Source organism: Arvicanthis niloticus, chromosome 5, assembly GCF_011762505.2.
Source record: "Arvicanthis niloticus isolate mArvNil1 chromosome 5, mArvNil1.pat.X, whole genome shotgun sequence".
Classification (NCBI taxonomy): domain Eukaryota; kingdom Metazoa; phylum Chordata; class Mammalia; order Rodentia; family Muridae; genus Arvicanthis; species Arvicanthis niloticus.
Genome location: NC_047662.1, coordinates 87786883 through 87809688, shown reverse-complemented (window position 1 = coordinate 87809688; position 22806 = coordinate 87786883). Strand labels below are relative to the sequence as shown.

Genomic DNA, 22806 nt, shown 5'->3' with positions numbered 1-22806 from the left:
AAAAGTTTTATTTTAACAGGAAGGGTGATATGTAGGAGGAGGTAAGGTAAGAGGAAGAGAAGGAGTAAGGAGGGGAGGAGAAGCAGGAGAGGAGAAGCTAGGTGATGAGAGAGAGAAAGAGAGGAGGGGACACGGAGGCAGATGTTCATGTGTCTCCACCAGTCAAAGACAGTTGATATATCTAGGTTGGGTATTGGGTTACACTTCTGATTGAGCATTACCAAACTTATAAAAGCCGTTGATTTACATACTACATCTTAAATATACAGACAGCAAGAAAACAGAAAAGCTGCGTAGTGGTGGCACCTGACTTTAATCCCAGCATTCAGGAGGAAGAGTCACTCTGAGTTCGAGGACAGCCTGGTCTATAGAGTGAGTTTCAGGACAGTTGGGGCTATGGAAAAAAACCTATCTTGACAAACCAACTCCCACCCCAAAATAAAAAAAAAAAAAAGAAAGAAAAGAAAAACCCAGAAAGAGGCAAGGATCTCTACTGGAAGCATGTGGAAAGCAAACTCTGCCTTAGTTTCCTTGCCTTGACTAGTACTTCCTAAAGTTAGAAGTGCATACAAATCATCCAAGGATTTTGTTACAAACAGAAGCAAGGTAAGTAAGAAGAATCTGGGCTTGTACCTGTGCTGAGGCCAGAGGTGCTGCACATTTAACAAGGCCCCAGGTGACATACAAGGCGCTGCAGCTTCAGGGACCAACCACACTGCACAGCACGGTTGCAGTTACTGGGCATCCTACTCTCTGTCTCCATCTGTCTGTGTCTGTATTACCAAATACAAATCCACACTGCTACCGATCAAACCAAGCAAGCAGCAGATCACCTAACCCTCCAACCGACCAGTCAAAGAAAAACGAAATCCCAAGAAAACTCAGGAATGGGGCATAGAAATAAAAACTTGTTTGACGCGGGAGAAAGCAAACTCAGGAAGTCACATGGAATATGCTTACTTACAGGTGACTCAGGGTTTATCCTCGAGACCACAAGCGGCATCTTTTGATCCACTCCTCCCTGTAAACATTTTTTAAAGCAAAAACAAAAAAAAAAAAAATTAAGCAGAACACTTGGGTAGTTTTGCTAATGAAGATATGCAGACATAATAAATATGAACCTTATGGTCCAGGAAGGTTTTATGGGAGAACCAATCACGGGGATGGGGACCCCTTTTGGAATTATAGCTCACGCTGCTGACCCCTCTTTACCCAGAAACATAGCCTGACATCCCTATCACTTGAACTGATGATGCCCTTGGAGGACCCAAAAACATTTCCTGGAAAAGAACATGTGCTTGCTTCACCAAAAGAAGAGGCACAAGACCTCAGGAAGGGCCATGTGCACTGGAATGCTCCCCATGTGAGCAGAGCCCTAAGAGGGCTCGTAGCCAGCAGGGGCAGTCTGCTTGATGCACTCTAGCACGGGAATCAGGGTGGGCGTGAGTGAGTTGGAAGTTAGATGACTCCTCAATAGATATTTAAGCTGTGTGGGAAAGAGGGCCCTGAGGCAGTCACTTAACTCCACCACCCAATCCCTGAAGCTGTAATCAAACGGGTACAGCACCTGTTTCAATAACGCTATGTACACAAACAGATGGGTACTGGGTGGTGGCGGCAGTTTGCAGCCACTGCCTAGAGGGACTCATTAGACAAAGAGGCCCAGAGACTTGAGCTAGCTGCCTTCCCATATCAGTACAGCAGGGCTGTACAGTTCTCTAAATAATCCCTCCTGGGTGGGCTGTGGCTGCATTTGATCACCAACTACACACTCAACCTTCTGAGGCCTGGGGGTTCCTTTGTAAGATGTGTTTCATGGCTGTCGTATGCTTTATTTATTTCTTCATTTCTTTTGAGATAAGGTCTCCATAGCTCTCTGGCTGGCCATGAACTTGATATGCACTCTAGTGCATATGGCTTCAAATTCATAGTTATCTCGTCTTAGTCTCTGAAATGCTGGAGTTAAAGGCATTTGTCCCTATGCTCTGCTAATTCTGAGCTCACTAAGATGACAGGGATCTAATACAGTCTTGCAAATGCTGGGCACATAACAAGTACGTAATAGAAGGCAGTTGAACAACTATATAAAAAGCCCAGTTCTTTTGTTGTTGTTGTTGTTGGTTTTGGAGATAGGGTTTCTCTGTGTAGCCCTGGCTGTCCTGGAACTCACTCTGTAGACCAGGCTGTCCTTGAACTCAGAAATCCACCTGCCTCTGCCTCCTAAGTGCTGGGATTAAAGGCGTGCACCACCACAGCCTGGCAAAAGCCCAGTTCTTAGTCCTGAGTAGTCTTTTTTTTCTTTTCTTTTCTTTTCTTTTTTTTTTTTTTTTTTAAGATGTATTTATTAGGTTTGATTGCTCTATCTGCATGTACACCTTTGTGCCAGAAGAAGGCATCACATCTTATTACAGATGGTTGTGAGCCACCATGTGGTTGCTGGGAATTGAACTCAGGACCTCTGGAAGCCACTGAGCCATCTCCAGCCCTGAGTAGTTTTTTGTTTTTTTGTTTTTTTTGAGTAGTTTTTCATGAGTGTGTAGACATGCGTGTTTGGTTATGCGTTCACACATGTGCACATGGGTATGAGTGGAGGCCAGAGGTCAACCTTGGGGTTTTACTCCTCTGGTGCTCTCTAACTTGTTTCTTGAGACAGTGTCTTTTACTTGCCTGGAACTTGACAGTAAGAGCTTGCCAGGGTGCACTTGCTTTTGCCTCTCCAATACTGGGATTACAGGAGTATCCCCCTAACCCCATGACACACCCCTATCACTGTTAGGGAGATCCTGGGGACTGAAACCAAGTTCTCATGTTTGCATGGCAAAAACCTTACCAACTGAGTTTTTTTGTAGCTCTGAGTTTTTCTGTTTTTTTTTTTTTTTTTTTTTTTTTTTTTTTTTTTTTTTTTTTTTTTTTAATGCAATGTAGGTAAGGTAGCAGATTTCTGACTGAAATTCAAAATCTTCCTGAAGACTGTTCCACTGTATATAACCTAAGGAAGTTACAGATGTACACAGCATACCTTAAGATTAAATCCAAATCTTCCGTCTTCATCTGGTGTAATCCGGATCAGGACTAAGTAGCCATCACCATCATCATTCTAGAAGACACGTAAGAGTGTTGTTTATACCACTTCCTTCTGCAGTGGCTAGTGACAAGGTATTTTCTCTCTGTGAGATCGAGTCACCAAGTCACAAGTGACCCGGAAGTCCCTCACCTTATCACAGTAGTACTGGCTGGCATCCTCGATGGAGCCCCCTTTGGTCATCTTGTGGTAGTCTTCTAAGAATTGCTGGTCAACTCCGTCCGGGGAGCAGGAGCCTGGAGCATTTGAAGATGGAGACACAGAACTGGATGACTTCTGGGTCAGGCAGCTTTGGGCTGGGTTGTTTTCGGACAAACTCCTTCATGGTGGGGAAAGAGGAGATGTTTTAATAAGTTAATACTTATTCAATACTATCAGAGTAAGGTCATTGGTTGTTAGGAGCTGGCATCCTGAGAGCACCATGGGGCCCTGGAACCTGAGCATTTTTGCCAAAGTCCTTGGGTTATCCATGTTCTCTCTAGGCTAAATAAAATCACATCTGACCTAGAGCAGGAGGGCAGGGAGGACCGAGGACCACTGAAAACAGCCCCTCTTCCAGCTGCTTTGAAGGCTGATGGGGAAACCTGTAGATCTACTCTGGTTTAACATGAGAGTTGTTGCCTAGGCTGGTTTTGAACTTCTGGCTCAAGAGATTTTTCTGCCTTGGCTTCCACCTGGGACTCTGCCTGGGGGCCCACTAATTTGAACTTGTCAAGAAACACAGCATCATTTATGGAATAGTCTGCCAGCAGGGGCTATATATCGGTAATTGTTGTAACTAGCATAGCAGCCTGCAAAAGCCCGAGTGATCGGTTTTTCCACACACCCACACATTCCCACTTCTGCTTTTGACTTTCGATAACCCCTATCCCAGGTCCTTGCCTCGAGATTGTTATTTAAATGATGCTTCTGTTCACTAGTAGTTTAAAATTGGGGGAAAGGGGTTGGTTTTTGTTTTTTCATTTTTTGTTTTTCTCCTTCATTGTTGAGAACCCAGGGCCTCTCACATGGTAAGCAAGAACTGAGCTATTACACACACACACACACACACACACACACACACACACACACACTACACCACACCCCCGCCTAAATTAGCCTACTCTAAATATAAAATCTGTACCTATTCACACACAATGATTCAGTCTTAATTTATTTGAACAAAATATTCACTGGGAGACCAGTGTGGAAACAGATATGTGTAAGAGAAGAATTTGGCCTGAATGTTTACTGGTTGTCCTCTCTCAAGCCTGTGATTTTAAAAAAAGGTACCTTCAACAAAATGATATCAATAAATATCCTGTTTACTTACCTTTTAAAATTTTAGTTCATGAGCTTTTATTTCACAGGGTTTCAAAGTGCCTTTTTCTTCCTAATACAAAAGTCTGGTCTAAAGCCAGATGGGTCTACATGGTGAATTCCAAGATAGGGAAAGTTATATAGAGAGACTCTGTCTCAAAAAACAAATAAAACAAACAAATATAAAAACAAAAATCCCCTGACCTAGCTCAAATAAGAAACAGGGTGCCAGAGAGATGGCACAGGGGATTAAGAGTATTTATTGCTCTTGCAGAGGACTTGCGTTTGGTTCCCAGCACCCACTTAGTGGCTCATTAACCATCTACAGTTTCAGTTCCAGGGGATTCAATGTTCTCTTTATGAACTCTGTAAGCATTAGGCACACACATGGGACACATACATACATGCAGGCAAAACACTTATATGCATAAAATATAATCTTAGAAGATTTTAATTCTATCTTAAAATAGCAAACAGTAGTCACTACAAACACTGACATATTCTAAGACACCCCACACCCTAATCTACCTTCTAAGTAGGTTGCAGAGTTAAGGTCAGGGTGGTCTGATGAACAAGTGGCTAGTTTTCGGACCTATCAACTTAGACACTAAAGTTTATCCCTGCAGAGAACAATGGCATTCTGCTTGGTGTTCAGGATGGATGGACAGAGACCCAAAAAGGACATAGGATGATGAGAAGGTGGGTGGGTAGAACACTAGGATGCCAGGAGAGAAGAGGTCAGAATGCCATGGTTTGGTCAGGGGTCCCTGTGGAACCGCAGGGGACTCAAGTTGTAGAGAGAGACACAACCCTGTGGAGTGAGGGATTCACAGAGGTTACTGAGAATGGGGTGAAGGAAGCAAGAAGCCATCTCTGAGTGGGAGTTAGGCAACACGATGAGACCTGTCCCCATCCTCTGGGAAAGAGCAGCCACAGTGGGACAGGCATGTCCCAGTCTCTGGGGAGGAAGGCGAAGAGACAGACTGTCAGGCATTTGAGGACTACAGATGTAACAGGCATCAGTGACAAAAGCCACCAGAGAATCATATTTTCTGAAGAGCTGCAATGTTGGAGAGACGAGAAACAGCACCATCCCCCATGAAAGACTCACAAGTGATGCTTTCTCTCATTCAAAAGATGTCTGGGGGTCCAGCCACATGAATGAAAATGGCAGAAGGAAACAGAACCAAGGAAGACAGGTTCCCAGCAGGTGCAAACTGGGTGGCTCTGAGACAGTGGTCCCTCCCCAGGACACACGGGAGCCATTACACAAAGATCAAGAGCAGAGACTAGGTTGGGAGGTTCCAGGCTCTCTCACACACACGCCTGGTTTGGCTCAGGGATAATGGCTATCACCACCACCCTGCCTACACACAACGAAACCCTGGCCCTGGCTGGCTCCCTGAAGAGACAGACCCTCTCCCATATTTGCTGTTACACTGTCCTCTGGTAAGGGGCTTTTGGGTGTTGCCTAAGAATACTGGAAGAGAAGAAAAAGGTGAAGAGTACCAAGAAGAACCAGACTGCTTAAAGCAAAGTAGGCAGGGCTGCCAGGAGGACTGGAAGGCAATGTGTGCTAAAAGCCTGAGGAAGGAGCTGGCATGCCAGGCCAGCATGAAGATGTATCATGTCGTTTGAGAAAACACAACTGCCCTTTAGTATCCCCTGAGGAGCAGTTCCAGGACAGCGTCCACCGGAGATGCTTAAGTCTCTTATATAAAATGCTCTAATAGTTTCATTTTGTCTATGTGCACCCTCCTGTGGTTTTAAGAGTCATCTTTAGGTTACTTACAGTACCCAATCCAGTGTCAATACTGCACAAACACTTGTCCTGTCCTGATGAGGGAAAAAAAAAAATCTATACACATTTAGCTCTGACCTTGTGACCAAGACAGGCCTTATGACACTGGACTTGCAGCTGATTAAGTCTGGATGCAGAACATGTGGACAGAGAGGGTCAACTGTATCAACAATCCGAGTCCCTAACAGCACAACAGACTGCCTCACTGCTGGCATGCCCATCACTGGTAGGGTTCACAGAGCCCAGGGGCCCAGAAGATGGGCCATAGGAACCTCTCCTCTTTGGCTGTAGATGGAGAGAGACTGCCCCAAGGTCCCATCCAAAGTATACATTTTAAGATGAATGCAAGAGCTATCTTGTGTTTTATCCAAGAGGAGAGGTCATCAGAGAAGAGGCAAACAGCCAGTAAATTACTATGACAGGAAGAGAAGACTCTGGGGTACCATGTTGGTGACCCACCAAAACAACTATGAAAAAGAGACATCGACACAGTCTTTGGGATACAAATCCAAGCCGCTGTGACCCTTGTCTCCTGCAGCGCCGAGGGTGAGCTCTGCCTCAGCACACACCTCCTCCCCTGAATCTGGGTGAGGGGATGGGAAATTTGGGGGTTTTGTTTTTACCATGAAGAAAAGCTGCTTCTCTGCCAGCATTGCAACTTCCCCTGGAAGCAAGGAGAAGTTCAGAGCAGCGCTGGGAATAACAAAAGCGCCCAGCCTGCCTGGGCACAAAGCACACTGCCAAGGCTTTCAAAACTATAATCATAAACGGCGGAACCGCTATAAATATGGAACAAACAGGCAAGTGACTCATCTGCCGGGCCGATGTTCCATCCCTGCGCACTGGGGGTGGGGTGGGGTGGGGTGGGGTGGGGATGGGCTAAGCTTTTTTCCCCCTCTTTCTCTTTCTTCTCCTTTTGAATGAGCACAGAACATTACACTTAATTCTCCTCCAAAAGAGTCCTTGCTGTCTGCGAGCTCGTTCCTCCTCTGATTTCTTTGACAGGATGCTTCTTTTAGACTCTCAGCACAAATGTGCTGCAGAAAACATGTCAAAGGCTTCTTAAACATTTCGTAAATACAATGGTACCGGCTGAGTTTCTCCTCAATTAAGTTCAGACCAGCATCTCTTGCTTGGGGAATAAAGCCCTCCTCCCTGCACCCCCCGTCCCAAGATGTTAAGGCTTCAGAAAGCCCAGAAGAGAGTGATTCCCCGCCAATGAGGAGGGTTCCTTGATGCCATAGTGGAGGGGGAACAGGGTTCTTGTTTTCCAACTATATATCATGTGCCAAGCCTAGCCACAAAACAGACTCTCAGAGCTGTCAAGAGCCCCTTTACAATACCGTTGTCTGTTTCTCCGAATCCTGGGCTGCAAAAGGAAAAGTGCTCTGGGAGTCACCTTACAGAGAAGGTCTCACGGAGACATTCAGAGAACCGGCATGCAGTGTGAATGGGGCAGGAAAAAAAAAAAAGTCACTGAAGTCAACAGAGCCCAGACAAGCGTTAAACTGTACGCCACTCTCAAGGCTTTAAATGTAAGCAGCTTAAATGTGATGGCCCGAAGAGGAAAGCCTAGGCACGCTAGCATCCCTTGTGGCTGTAAAGCAGCGGTAAAATCTGTGTAGGTCATGCCAGTCCCAACCCTTACAGTTCTCCCAAGCCACACACAGGGCCCCACAGTGTGACAGTGAAGGCAGATGACACAGTACTCATCCAGGTCTGGAGGAAACTAAAAGTGAAGCCTCATCAAATTCCACTTTGTGGTCCCTTCTCCACAACCAGCGAGGATGTTTAAAGATGAGCTCAGAATGTGTCACCAGACAAGAGACAACAGTCTTGTACCTGGTCTTGACCTTCGTCATGGGAGGGCGCAGAAACGCAAAGGCTCCTGGAGGCTCCCTACCAACCCTACCCATGTACAGCTGGCTGACGGGAGGCAAGTTCACCACTGTTAAGCCAGGTGACGATCCTAACCTTGACTGTTGAGTTTGCTTTACTTTCAAGGAATGGCAGAGCCATCCCAGGAGCAGGCAGGGACGATGGGAATGAGCAGTATTTGCTGACCAATATGGTGGGGTAGTCCATGTGACTCGACAGTGCTCAAAATGCATGTGCATTTCCTAGTTGCTCAACACACATCTCACTTCAGTTGGCTTAAAGCTAAGCAGTTTGCCCGAGGTGGGTGGCTGCTGCACAGACCAATGAAAATCTGGATGCTCTGCAGTGCCATCAACAGGCAAGGGGAATGTGGGCTTCCCCAAGCCCTTGGAGGGGGTTCCCTGAGCCCTCTTTTCTCCTTGTGCCAAAGTAACAGAGTCTGGAGGCCACAGAGGACTGACTGGTTCTAATCAACATCTTCTATTCTCCTGGTTTGCATTTCTAGATCTGCTCACAGCCTGCAAAGCCTCAAGTTTATGCAATGAATCTCACACCCACCTACTGCAATCTTCCCAGGAGTGCAGCAGGCTGCAAGCTGCAGGGACAGAGAGTGATCACTTCACCTGGAGTTTCGGTCACAAGGAAATAAGGACCGCAGGGATCATTTAAGCAGAGGCGTTAAAAATGCAATTCATCTGAAGACCAAGATTTGCAGTGGGCTGGACACCTGCATGGAAGTGGAGAGACCTGCAATTCACCTGGGAAAGTCTAACACCCATGCAGGACATGCTTAATGTCTGTGAAGCTTCACGGGTCAACATTTATAGACTGACCAAAGTGCCTGCTTGCTAATCCTCCTCCAATAGGGAGGCATTACCTTTCTTGGTTTGGGCCATTATTTGGGGCTTAACAGTTCGAATATCCAATGGCTAAGATTGACCTTCTAACACCTTACCCTTTCCTATCACGATTTAACTTAAAGATATGGTTTATGATCTACAGTTCACCTGTTTCAAAATACGACTTGAGATAGCCTATCCCCCAAACACTCAGCTCTGATAGAATTGTAAAGGTGAGGTCTGAAGAGAAGAGACAGACCTGACACCCGGGTCTGGGGAAGCAAGAGCAACTGAGTCTAATGGTTGAGCAGCTTTGAGCTCTGGTAATCAAGGCAAAAGGGAGCAGATGCACACTGTTACTGAAAGATCAAGACTCGAGCCTCTCTTTCAGAACAGACAGGCTCTTTGCTGGCCTTCATCAATAAGAGGGTAACATTTCTTTAGGAAGAGTGGATGTAAACTGGCTGGGGCACTACCCCAGCATCTGAGGAGAGGACAGGAGGATCAAGAGTTCACGATTATCTTCAGCTACACAGCAAGTTAGAGGCAAGTCCAGGCTCCATGAAGCCTGTGACAAGAGAATATTACACAGAACAGTGAAAGACCAGCATTCAGTGGTCCCATACTGTAAGCCACAGTAGGAAGAACACTGTCTCACTGGTCCCAAAAGAGTGGCCACAGAAGGCTTGAGAAGAAACTGTCTTTGACAAACATTTGACAATATAAAGCCTACTTTTACATACTGTTAATTGGCATGTGTGCGTGTGTACTCTCGCACGTGTGTGTGTATGTGTGTGTGTGTGTGTACTCTCGCACGTGTGCACGCACGTGTAGAGGTCAGAGGACAACTGGTGGAAGTTGGTTCTCTACTTCTACCATGTGGGTATCAGGTCAACAGACTTGGTAATGTGTGCCTTTGCCTGCTGGGCCATTTTGGTAGCCTTGTATTGTTTTTCTCTTTACAGTATTAAAATGAAACAGAAACAAAACCCAAGGGCATACGGCTGTTCTGAGAAGGCCCCTACATGTTACTATGGTCCTAATGACTAAGGTCACAGGGTGGTCAAGCTTACACGCTCAGGGCAAGCATGTCCTTGAGTCTGTACTTGTGCTGTATAGAAATATCTCAAACCAAGCTCTGCCAGTGCCCTGGGCAGGCAGGGCAGTAGTACAAGACCTGCAAGTTCTCAGAGAGTGGCACCTACTCTTCTCTGAGCTGCGGCACACAGGTTGTCTCCTGTATAATAAACAGGCATTAGGGTTTATGTTCCCACCTCAGGAGAGCACCGTTGGGAGTTCTCCGCAGGCACCAGCTCCTGCCTCCTCTCTACTGGCACCCAGGACTGAGCAAACTCAAGAGGCCAAAGCAGATACAAAGATAGAAAGATACAAAGAAATATACAGTCTTACTCCCTGTGTGGGCTGTTGTTCTGGGAAACTTCAGAGTCGCTGTCTTTGGGGGATAGGGATCCCTTGTAGGTATAGAACACATCCTCGGTTTCTGTGATGTAGGTCATCTCATTGGCCAGGTTGTCAGCGGAGGAATGGCGGGGTTTGCGGATTTCATGCCGTAGCCGAGGGCTTCGCCTGCAAAGGGGAGAAGAGCAGTACACAGAGGTTTGACCCGATGGCAGCTGTGTGACCTTGTGACCTAGCCTCTCTGTGGATGCCCTGACCGGTGCTTAGAAAGTCAGATCCAGAGCTGGGTGTGGCACGGTACACACCCAGAACTCCAGCACTAAGGAGGATTAAGTGTTAAGGGCCAGCTGGGAATTAATGAGAACCTGTCTCAAAAATAACCAACACAAAGATAAGTCAGAACCAGTGAGGTCATTCTTACTCCAGCAGAATCCAGCCAGGATGAAACAAGTCTCAGGCAGGTTTGGGTAAGTGGTATGGCTCCCAGAACCATAGTTTCCACTTGGAAATGGAAAGAACTAAACTGGCTTATGCCATTGGTCCGTTTAAGGGTGAGTTACTCTTCTAGAAGACTCAAAACGTAACTTTTCTCACCAATTCAACAACGTACACTGACGGGTTTAGAAAGAAGGCAGTGTTAACTTCTCACTGAATTTCAAGAAGGAATCTTGATCCAAGGAATAACTAACCTTAAAAATTGTGTGCACGTGTAGTGTGTATGTGTGTGGCGTATGTGTACACGTGTATGTGTGCACGTGTGGTGTGTGTGTACGTGTGTATGTGGGTTCCTTGCCCATTCATGTGGATGTATAGGGTCAGAGGTTGGTGTCAAATCCCTTCCTTTGTTGCTCTTAAGCTTTTTTGAGATAGGGTCTCTCATTGAACCTGGAGCTCATCAACCCAGCTAGGCTGGCCGGCCCCCTGGATCCTCCTATCCCTGCCTCCCAGCCCTAGGATTACAGGCATCTACATCCATGCCTTGCTTTCCAAAGTATATAAGTCCTCCTGTTCACACAGCAAGCACTTTCCACAGTTATCTATGGACTGGAGATGTTCGGTGTTTTTTGTTTGTTTGTTTTTTTAATGTTCTCCTTTTTAAACATCATAATGTGGCAGGGACCAGCATGCTACACAGTAGTCAGGCGATCTCAGATAAGTTCCACCACCCTCTCTGGACCTCAGCTGTACTTACAAGGCCCTGAATGAGGCAAATGGGACAGTGTTCATAGAACACCTGGGACTGCCCCTGGGTGTCAGGCCCTCTATCACATGACCTCAAGCTCTCTTCTACCGTGTTCCCGGCTTCCATTTGTCAGCTATTTCTTTTCGGAACTCTAAGAGACTTGCAATCCCCCCCCCCATTCCTGCACAATCAATACTGTGTGTCCATTGTGTAAGCAAGATGGCTTTGGGGACTCCTGGGAGAGGACCTATAATTAGTAGTGAAAGAGCCAAGGCAGAGCTAGAGTCACATCCTGGGGCTCTCTCTGCCTCCTTGACAAGTTTCCGCATAAACTAAGCTGGTTCTTTAGAGCATGCACGTCAGCACCGTCATCACCACCGTTCCCCAGGATATGTGGTCCCCTGTGGAAGGTCCTTCCCTAGCAGGTCTCTCACCCATATCCCTTAATCCCATAGATCCTAGCTAGGAAATGTCCACCTATCTTGCAAGCCACAATGTTAATCCTGTGGAGCCAGGGTACAATTTCTTCCTGCTTCACTTCTCCTCCTGTGGACACTCAGACATTCACCAAAAAAAAAAAAAAAAAAAAAAAAAAAAGAAAAACAGCCGATGTCTTTGTGGACCATTAAAAATAAGGAATAGAAAATTTTGCTTGATCTTTTTTCTGAAATAAGCTTATGAAGAAGCATTGATACATTATTCCATTTGTGGTAAACTTGGAACCCTGAGTTCTTTCCATCCTTTATCCTTTTAACTTCTTTACCATGGGACTTCTTAAAGACGTTCCTCTATGCTACGATTCTAAGGTGGGCATTTCAGGAGGCCTCAGGCCAAATGTTATTATTTATTTATTTTGCAGGGTGGTAGAATGAAACCAGGGTCTGAACATGTTGTATATGTACTTTATCACTGAGCTATGCCCTTAGGCACATCCCAATTTATTAATTTTTCAGAGAAGCAGTTCAAGAATGTAGTTAGGTGGGATAATGTCTACTATTCTAGCAGAGCAGGGTAACTCTAATGCACAATAATCAATTAAAAACTCCAAAACGGCCAATAGAAAGGATTTGCTTGTTAATTTCTGAGAGGTTAGGCCCACGTAACCCAGGCTAGTCTCAAACTCTTTATTCTCTTGTCTCAGGCTACTGAATGCTAAGCTTGCCTTACGACCATGCTCACCTACCCAGAGGGATTTTTTTAAGTTCTCAACACAAAGAAATGCTATTTGTCTGATGGATATGGCAGTTAACTTGATTTAAATACTATATATGTACTGAAATATAACAATGGATTTCATGAACAGATAAAATTAGTTAGATGAACTTACTATGATTTCAAGGCCACCTTAGCAGTATCAGAAGACTGGCTCCTGCAACACGTGGAATGCACATGGGAAGTCTGACACTAGGCTATCTCTGTTGAAGAATTTAAAGCCAACTCTGTTTTTGAAAGACAGAAGGTATCTGCTGGTGTATGGCATAAAAGAGGACATACCAGTTGGGGGTGATGGGAGGGGACCGGGAAGGCAGGCTCTTGGTTTCTAGCCGTTCCACTGATAAGGACCTCCTCATGACTGGGTTCCATACCATCCCTCCAATCACCTTTTTGCAATATTGGTTATTTACAGACCTGAAAAACAGATGCAGGGTCATTGTTCACACTGACTTGTCCAACGAGAAAGCAAGTACGGCATCTATAAAATGTAGTCTTCCCCAGGGAAGGCGCTTACTTACATCACAATGCCACCAGCCCCGCTCAATTCAGCTGGGCTATGACCAGTGGAGGCAGTCAGTTTCCAGAGTGTTCTTTCAAATTTTTAAAGATTAGATTTATTTAGTGTGTGTGTGGGGGGGGGTGGGGGAAACGCAGGCACACACACACACACACACACACACACACACACACACACACACCATAGTGTACTTGTGGAGTTCAGTAAACAACTTGCAGGGGTCAGTTTTGTCTTTCCACCATGTGGGGTAGGGGACTGAACTCAGTCTGTCAGGCTTGGCAGCAAATGTCTCTATCCGCTGAACCACCCCATCGGTCCCGGACTTCCTTTTTTGTTATGATTTTTCTTTAGGTCTTTTGATGAAAATGCTTCTGTGTTTCTACTACTTTAAATAGTTGAACTGCTTCTAGACTGTACAAAGCTACCAGGTTAGAAGAAGTGTCAGAATAGCGCAGACAGTACAGACCAACACAGATCCGATAACTTCAATGGATCTACCTCACTTGTCTCCCACTGGCATAAACAAAAGTAGTCATTCTTGCAGATGATCTCTGTCACCCTGGCCACCAGATGCCACTGGGAACTCTTTGATCAAGAAGCAGAGGATGTGTTTAGAACAGCTTCAGGTTCTATCCTCTGACAGAAGGATATTTCTGAATTTTATTTATAGTTAGAGAACTGACATCCCAAAGAACAGATCACCTTAGTAAACTGAAGTCTGGCTAGCAGTAACAGTCCTAGCATTTTTCAATTTTACATCATGCTCTAAGGTCTTAAACATTCCATGTATTTCCTTTACTCCCCAAGACCAACTGACGAAAACAACAGAACAAAGAAATACAACGAAATTTTGGGTTTTGGTTTACAGTAATGACTGTGGCTGTCACTCTGATCAAAGTTCCCCTCAGCATCACCAGAGGCCTTTCCCTTGAGGTCAGTTATATCAGAAGCCCCATGACCACTGATTAAAGCTGTAAATTAAAGTTAGGGAAGCAGGCAGCAAGGCTCCAAGGCTTAAGCTGGGGCAAATCCTTAAAGCACATGTCATGGGTTATTAATAGAAATTTGGAACTGTTCCATTGTCCCTGGAAAATAATGAACAAATTCTTTCACAGAACCTATCAGAGGACCCAACACACAGACCTATAGATGTATCTCTAGGGCTGAGTTGACTGTGGTTTCCTCATCTGTGAAATGAACAGACTCGATAAGGGCTGGGGAAATGGCTTAGCTTGGTGCTTGCCACCAAGTCTGATGATTTGGATTCAATCCTCAAGACACATAGGACAGAAGAAGGTAACTGACTTCCAGAAGTTGTCCTTGGACTACTACGTGGGTACCATGGTGGGCATGTGTTTCCCTCCATACCACCCACATATACACACATACATACACACATACATACACACACACACACACATACATACATACACACATGTAAAAAATAATTTAAGAGTCAAAATTAGACGGTACCAATAAGAAACCAATGACTTGTACCCCAAGCTGCCACACAAGCACGTCAACAATAAGGAGGCCCCCTGCCAACTTCCTGTCATCTCATTGTACTTCTGCAACTAGACTGTCATGAGATTCCTCTTTATATGGCCCATTTGCAGCACAGACACTGTGCACAGCAGAGAAGCTCACTGGTACTTCTATGCCTTATGCTCAACTATACATGTTCATGCTAAACTGACTTTCTGTTTCTTCAACCTGACTTCCTGGACTGTGCACATCTGTCTGCAGATCTGACCTGCTGGAGCCTTTGAATCTGACTCCGGAACTCTCATAGCCGCTATGGCCGCTGCTGCACACACTAGGTTCCCGAGGCCCCTAGAGAGGGATGCCAGGCTTGGGTGCTCAGCACTACTTCTATCAGGGAAGTCCCCCAGGAGGGCAGGATCCAGTGAGTGTTCAAGATGCACCGCCTCACAAGCTGCAGTGATCTGGGCTGTCAGGCCTGGCGCCTTGAAACAGTAGCACTCAGTGAGCCCTCCTCAGACAGTGGGGCTATTGCTGATGGCTGATTGTACCATGCTTGGGAAACAGCTCTCATCCGAGGCCTCTGGCTGGCTAAAGGGACCACCATGCAGGAAGAGGATTCAGTTTCCATGTGGCATCATGGGGACAAGGCTCTACAGGTGACCCCACTACACAGTTCTTGTGGCCTGCTCAGCAGTAGAATATTGAATGCACAGAAACAGTGGACAGAATTGTAAGAGCTAAACACTTTAAAGATGTTTGTTCTTGGTTCATAAAAAATAATATCACCCCTACCAGAGGCAATTGGCCTCTTACTAAATCATTACATTACCTAAAGACTAACATGTAATAGGAAAGCCATGAGAACATTCTTACAAAATTTCTTCTCAAACAATAGCTTATGCTTGAGCTTCATTTAGAAAAAGCCACATTAAACCAGAGTCAATCACAGTTTTGAAAAACCAGTTTAGAAAAACCAGTTTAGAAATCCTAGCAACTTGATAAGCAACTTCTTCTGTATCTTATACAAAGCTGGCTTAGAATAAACACAGTTAATTCAGAGACCCAAAGGATATTATTTTTAAAAAATTATAATGTACACATGACATATAAATGTAAATTTATCTTACTGTTCTTACCATGAAGTATTTTGAGTATCATTCCTGTAGGCAGCATTTATCTCTTAGGTTCATTACAAGAACTAAATATAATTAATTATGTGCCTTTCCTTTATAAACACTAGGTAATTGTCAATTATAATCATTATTTTGTAACTATTATAGGTAATATATTCTGAAGTCACCTGACTCTGGAAACCTCTGTTCGTTTTTATAGGGTGCCTTATGGATTAATATCACGGGGGAGGGGCTGGCTTAGTGGCCTCCAGCTGTGAAAAGCCTAATGTGTTGGCACCAGAATGACACTCGGTGTCCTTTATTGGATAGGGCGTGGTGACAGTTACAATATTAACTGTCTGGGAACTCAGACGACAGCAGGGTTGAGGGGGCAGAAGTTAATGCTGGGAAAATAACATGCACCTGAGTGTGTGTACAAAGGGCTCAACCTCCCCTGGACAGATTCAGCCACCATCCAGGGATCTACAATCTGGAGTCCAGCCCCAGAGTTGCCTCTCTGCCCAAAGATGTCCATGAGCCAGAGGTGACCAGCACACACTAACATGTCAGGAAAGCATGGATGGTCCCCTGAAAGTATACTCACTTTTTGGGGTTCCTGGAGCCTAGAGTCCAGTACTGAGAAAGAACATTCTTTTCCTGAGGTAGTAACTTTTTTGCCTGAAAGAATGAATGGTGCTCGACGCAGGATTTCCACAAGTTTTTGCAAGATCGGTAATTCAGCATGTTGAAGGCCACGGTATGTTCCCTGGATTCAGCCTGAGAGGAAGAACAGTAGAGATTTCACTGTGAAAAGTAGAAGATGGTAAAAGTGTGTCAAGCTTGCTGCCCATATGTAACAGCCAGGGAAGATGTGACAGAGGAAGGGGGCAGGCTTCCAGATACCTCAGACGTACCCCAATGTCCCAGAAATATTTTGGAGCAGGATTGTGAACCCTCTGTGGGTGTGATAATAGAAATAGCCTGAATCCGTGTCTCCTGACCATCTGGGGTTTCACAGTTACTCTTGTTTCAAACCTGCTTATAGTTCAAGAGAGGGCTTATTTGCTGCTACCATCTGATAACTTAAAATTCAGCTTTGCGAACATCTCTTTCCTGAAGAAATACTCTTCCACCAAGCAGGTAGTAGAGGCATCAGAATCCTGAGGATTCTCCATTTCTTACCCCAGAGTAAGTTCCAGTACTCATATATAATAAGCAATTTTGTCCTTAGTTTTGCCTTCAGGCTACTTGTGTTTAGGTTTTTGATTCCATATGCATTTTGGTACCACTCTGACCCTCCTTGCACTAGAGGTGGGTGGGGGCTGTCAGAGAACTTAGATTCCAGTCCCTGGTATTCTGAGCTTTAGTGATCCCATTTCTAAGGGCCCATTCTCTGTGTGGGGCCAGACTAAGGGCATATCATATTTGAAAAGCTGGGACACGGACACAGCGACAGTCGGTGACAATTATGCAGCATAACAAGACAGGGCGTGGTGTGGAAAGGGCAGGCGCCTTGCTTGGTTCAAATTCCAGCTCCTTCACTCTGAGACTGTGGGAGCCTTGGCTTCTTTACTGAGTGTACTTCTGCTGTGGCTAAGCAAACAAACAGAGTTGTCCAGGTTCCTGCCGACTCCTCTTGTAAGACACAGTCAGTAATAAGCTATCACCTTCGGAACTTAGCCGTGTGGACCCTTCCTGCTATGCTTTGCCAGGTGCCCAAACTGGGCTCTTTTGTCTGACCCATACAGCTCTCTAAGAAGTGGGCATTCATTACCTGAGCTTCAAGGTAATATGGACTAGAGGGGGTGGAAGAAACCGCTCAGCTGTTAAGGGGAAGAGGCAGGGTTTAGACCTAGAGTCTAACCATAAAGCAAGTTCATTCTCCACACAGGTGCCGACTGGCTCATGGAGATGACCACAGGGTCTGGAGACCTGACAGCCACAGTCTTTCCTTCCTAAGATAGAGAAAGCAATCCCCGAGGAGCTGAGACTGAAACAAGCCTCAACAACGCAGCAAACACAGCATGTAGGGACAGAACTCACCTGTTTTTGCCGCTGGTGTATGAAGAACTTTTTCCTTTTGAATGAAATTTTGAGTATGTTCACCCTGTAAAAACCAAAGCAAAACAAAACCACGCATAGCACAAAAAATAAAGCAAGATGCAAATCAAACAAAGACATCGGGGCTCAGCCGGGCTATGGCTGACCCTCTTCTGCATGGGTTCTCTGTTTTATGATCCAATGAAGGCAGGCTGCTGGAAGTGTGTATCTTGGCCGAACTCAAGGAGCTGACCGAGCTGGATCTCCACAGGGCCTCTGGACTGTGAGGCAGCTTTTAAATAACTAGGAACGTGGGCCATGCGCACTCTTTGCTGTAAGTCTCTTTGTGACACTGAAACCCTGCAGGAGCTGGTGCCTACATGGGGGAAGACAGCTGAGGGCAGTGTGGAGCAGAGGGAGGACAGGCCTGGGTTGTACCTCAGCTCTGTTACTTAACAGCCACGTGTGCATAATACAGAATAAAAGGCACTCGTCATTGCCAGATATATTTTCATATACCAGGCTACTGCCAAGGGCTTTATAAACACTGCCTCTATTGGGTTTTGCAACAGTCCAGAATAGTACGTAGTTATCCTCTAGAAGAGGAAGCTGAGGTACAGAGATGTCACTACTTGGAGCCAGGCTCTGAGCTTGGGGCTCAGCCTCCAAAGCCTAGGATCTTGGACCCTATGATATCTGCTGAGGGGTGGCCCATGACAACCTTTCTCACCACTTGCCTTATGACAACTTAGATGGAGTAAGCATGCCAAATTCTTACATGATTATGGCACACCACAGGCTTGCAGTGTTGGCTGTCTTCATTGAACCTGGTGAATAAAACCAGTGTGTGTGTGTGTGTGTGTGTGTGTGTGTGTGTGTGTTCAGGTGGGTGCATATGTGGAGGCTAGAGGTCTACCTTAGATGTCTTTCCTCAGGTGCTATCCACCTTATTCTGAGACAGGGTCTGTCTCTCATTTGTCCCAGAGCTCGCCAATTACATGAGGCTAGGCTAGCCAGCAACCTTGGAGATTACCCTCTCTGACCTATCAGTGTTGGGATTATAAATATGTGCCATCAAGCTCAGTACAAGCTCACCTTTTAAATAAATTTTATTCACTATGACAAGCTACTATAATCTACACAGTACTGGCGGGAAGAAAGGAAGTCTACTATTCTCTAGGATCACACATCTAGGCATTCTAGAACAGTGAGTACATAAAGTGAAAATTTATTCAAGTGATATTTCCCCAGTGGAAGACAGACAGACAGACAGACAGACAGACAGACAGACAGCACACAATAGCACATTTGCATTATATATGTAAACCAAACACCTATTATAAGTAATCTGCTGGCAGATACACCTATTTAACTAGTGAATTTTGGGAATGACTGCAGGCTAGATCAGAAGGCTCTTATGTCCTGTTCCTCTGAGGTGGCCACCATGGAGCATGCTACACACTGAGGTGGCCAGGTCTCTTCCATAAGTGTTGAGAGGAGCACACAGGAATTCCTATTTCACAGGAGTCTGGGGAACCTATTCATCAGTGTGTGTGAGTTCCCACCTTTGTCTTGCTGGGCATAGACTGCTTGTGTGCTACTGGCTTCATATGGGGATCCCCTGCTTGTCCCCCTGGTTCAGAGGGTTCTTCCCCAGTGCTTCCAACTCTCTCTTTGACTGTGTTTTTCACCAGAGCAAATCTGTAGAACGCAGATGTGATTTCCAGACTGCAGGTTTTACATCGGGCTGTCTACTGCCCTCCAGTCACAGCAACTATGAAATGTACTGTGTGTCTAGAGGGACAGTACTGTGCCAGGTCCCAGGGACAGAAAGAACAAGACAGTGGGTACTGCCACCTGGACATGTCTAACCTAATGAAGGAGACAGGTGACAAATGATGCACACAGTCATATCCTTGTGACCACTGCATGTAGGAGAATCTAGTTCCCATTAAAGCATAGATGATTAAGTCTCTACTTAATCATCTGGTGTCCTGTGAGGCTCTCCATGGCCAAGTCACTCGCTAATCAGAGGCCACAGCACAGTGTGCTCTAGCGTTAATCAACCATCTACCCTGGACTGACCACTGTGTTCTCCCTGTTCCTGGAGATACACACGCTCTGTACCTTCTTTCTAGAATGGACTCCCTGAGGTCAAAGCCTATCCTCTTTAGAGTCACTTCTGTAGACTCTGGGCCCTTCTGCACCCTGCCCTTGCTCAATCTCCAGGGCTGACCTCCCTACTGGTCTCTGAGGTTTTCACTTGTTCTAGGTGGGAGTCTGAGGTGCTCATGTGTTTGAACATTGCATCCTGGCCAAGTGTTCACGCTTCACCTGCCCGGCATACTGGATCCTCTGAACCACAAGCCAGCCTTGCTTCCCTTAAACTGCTGCTTTCAATTATCGTGTCACAGAGTTATACAAAGTAAGTAATACAGCACTGGCATCAGAGACAGGTTTTAACAGGAGCCAGTCTGAAGCTGAAGAATAACCAAGATTATCAGAAAGAGCCCCTGAGGAGGTGTGCCAAGAGTTCCTGTCCGGCCTGCCTGAAAGGCTTCTGTTTACCTTTAAGGATATCTAAATGTGATGTTCAGAACCTGCTTATAGGACCTTCATAGAACCAGCCACAGGTGAAACTAAGTCTAGTGGCATCTGGGTTACAGAACTAGAGGATTAAAGGCATTCAGAGAAAAATCAGGCCTGTGCCCACTGCCTGGTCCTTTGTCCCCACAAACACAATTATTAGTGGTAGAATAAAACGCATCTGGAGTGACAAACTGGATATGAATTTCACAGGCGCCATTATTAGCAGCACGAGCCTGACAGGTCTTACAAACTTCCTTGCTCTACAGCTTTCTCTGCTGAGAAGTCAGGGATAAGAACGGCTTATTCAAGGTTTAAGTGAGATAAGTAAAATAGAGAGTAACACGATTTGGATATTGCCAACACTTAATAATATGACAGCTGCTATCACAGTCAATGCCCCTCTAACTTTATTTATAGGTTTTTATCCCCATTATAAGTAATGCTGTGATAAACATCGTTCTGTCTCAGTTTGTGACGTTCTAAGTGGTCAAACTAAGGAACAGGCGTAAACCTGAACAGCAAATCTGACCTTGCCACAACTCTGCCACCCAAGTGTCCTCCGCCCTGTCTATAAATTTCTGTGTGGCCGCTCTTCTTTGCATGTGTGTACTTCCGCATCTCTCTGCAGCACTTGCTCTCCTCCACCTGCTCTAGCCCTGTCTTGCACTCGCTCATGTTCACATTTATTAAAATGTATCGTCTGAGTGGTATGATGTTTCCCAACAGAAAGCTCTCTGTTGTCTGGGTACAGCGAACTCAAACTCATCTTGAAAAATCCATGGAGTCTCCCCTCACCTATCTCTGCTCTTGTTTTCTATAAATTCAGCTGCCTGGACTCAATCACAGTTTGAAAATACTATGGCCTTCACGAGAGAGAGAGAGAGAGAGAGAGAGAGAGAGAGAGAGAGAGAGAGAATATCTACATACTTTTCATTGCAGTATAAATCTCAGTGGACTTAATACATAGATTAAACTTTTTACCATAGGCATGTATGCAAAGGAGAAAAAAGAAAACCAACATACACACAGTACTATTGGCAAGTTCAAGGTTACCAGAATCTAGGACTGATTCCATAGATACACAAGAGGACGAAAGAATTCTCAACAAGACCTGCCTCATGTCATTTATCCACCAACTAGCCCAACCACAGGACGACTGCTGGAGGGAAGTTAATAAAAACCAAAACCAAAGGTAACTTTTCCAAGTGCCAAATCTGGATCAAATTCAGAGTTCAGAGCTTAAAACTTGGAGGACTGGTGGAAGGGGGGGGTGGTGGTGACGGGGGGAGGGCGGAGCTCCAGCCATTCTTCAGAAATAAAAGTTTAAAATTAGAGCTAGCATTACTTTCGCTTGGCATATTTTTATAGCATGATTCAGACAATATGAAGTGTTTGCACTTACCAAGGGTAGAAGCTTGTGCAAATGTATTTTCGGTAGACTGCAATGCCTGCAGACGCAATTCCGATCATTAGATCTAAATTGTGCAGATCCTGGGTGGGGGGGAAATGAAGCATCCAGGTTCACAGTGTGTTACTCTGCTAACTTTAAAGCACCCACGCTTTTAAAAATAGCAGGGTACATCCGCTCAAGAGGGGGAATGCCCTGAACACAGAAAAAATCCTCACTTTGCAGCCACTTAAGAGCAAGTAGCTGGTACCCAGTTCTTTTAAAGTGAATACACACACAGCACATCATGAACACACACACACACACACACACACACTCTCTCTCTCTCTCTCTCTCTCTCTCTCTCTCTCTCTCTAAACATGTCACTATACCTGGTTTAGGAAGTTGCCAGATATGATTATGTACTCCACATGGTTATATATAAACACTCTTGAATTTTCAACCATCAGCTTTTGGGAGCCACATGAGACTCAAACAGGCCTCTTCCCCATAAAGCTCCGTACAAACCTCGCTTTCAATTACTGAAAAAGCTTTAGCTATTATGAAATGATAAGGAAAAATTACACATGTAGACAGGACTCTTAAATCCAATTAAGAAACAAATGTTACTTATGAATCCAATGGAATTACACTGGCTAAGGGCTTGTGTGCTTGGCACTGCCATATATCATACAGACACAGAAGGAAAACAGAGAGGATTAAAACTGTTTTAAATCCACTTGAGTATAAAAGCAAATAACATTCAAAGGGATGGAGCTCCTTCCTTGAGTCGCACATAATTTCTGTTTCCAATCAGATACCCTTAAGTACAGTTACGAGTGAGTGTTGGCCTCCCACTCATAGCCTATGTTATGCGGGGCTGAGGAGTCCCCCCTCCATTTCCCCTTTTTGCATTATATAAATTTGAGGATCCCCCTCAAAGATTTATATCAGGCTGAA

The 22806-nt window shown here is 45.3% G+C and overlaps 1 protein-coding gene across 7 annotated transcripts in view; it reads right to left on the bottom strand.

The window, feature by feature from the left end:
• Ptpn3 (protein tyrosine phosphatase non-receptor type 3) overlaps positions 1-22806 on the bottom strand; it is a 152178-nt gene that overhangs the window by 32917 nt on the left and 96455 nt on the right. For all 7 annotated transcript variants that reach the window (XM_076934925.1, XM_076934926.1, XM_076934924.1 and 4 more), the window contains 8 exons: positions 21862-21950; positions 17874-17937; positions 16435-16607; positions 12996-13130; positions 10310-10486; positions 3215-3401; positions 3020-3097; positions 965-1021 (listed from right to left, as the gene is read on the bottom strand). In XM_076934925.1, the coding sequence (XP_076791040.1) occupies positions 965-1021; positions 3020-3097; positions 3215-3401; positions 10310-10486; positions 12996-13130; positions 16435-16607; positions 17874-17937; positions 21862-21950 (960 nt within the window). The remainder of the gene's footprint in view (positions 1-964; positions 1022-3019; positions 3098-3214; positions 3402-10309; positions 10487-12995; positions 13131-16434; positions 16608-17873; positions 17938-21861; positions 21951-22806) is intronic.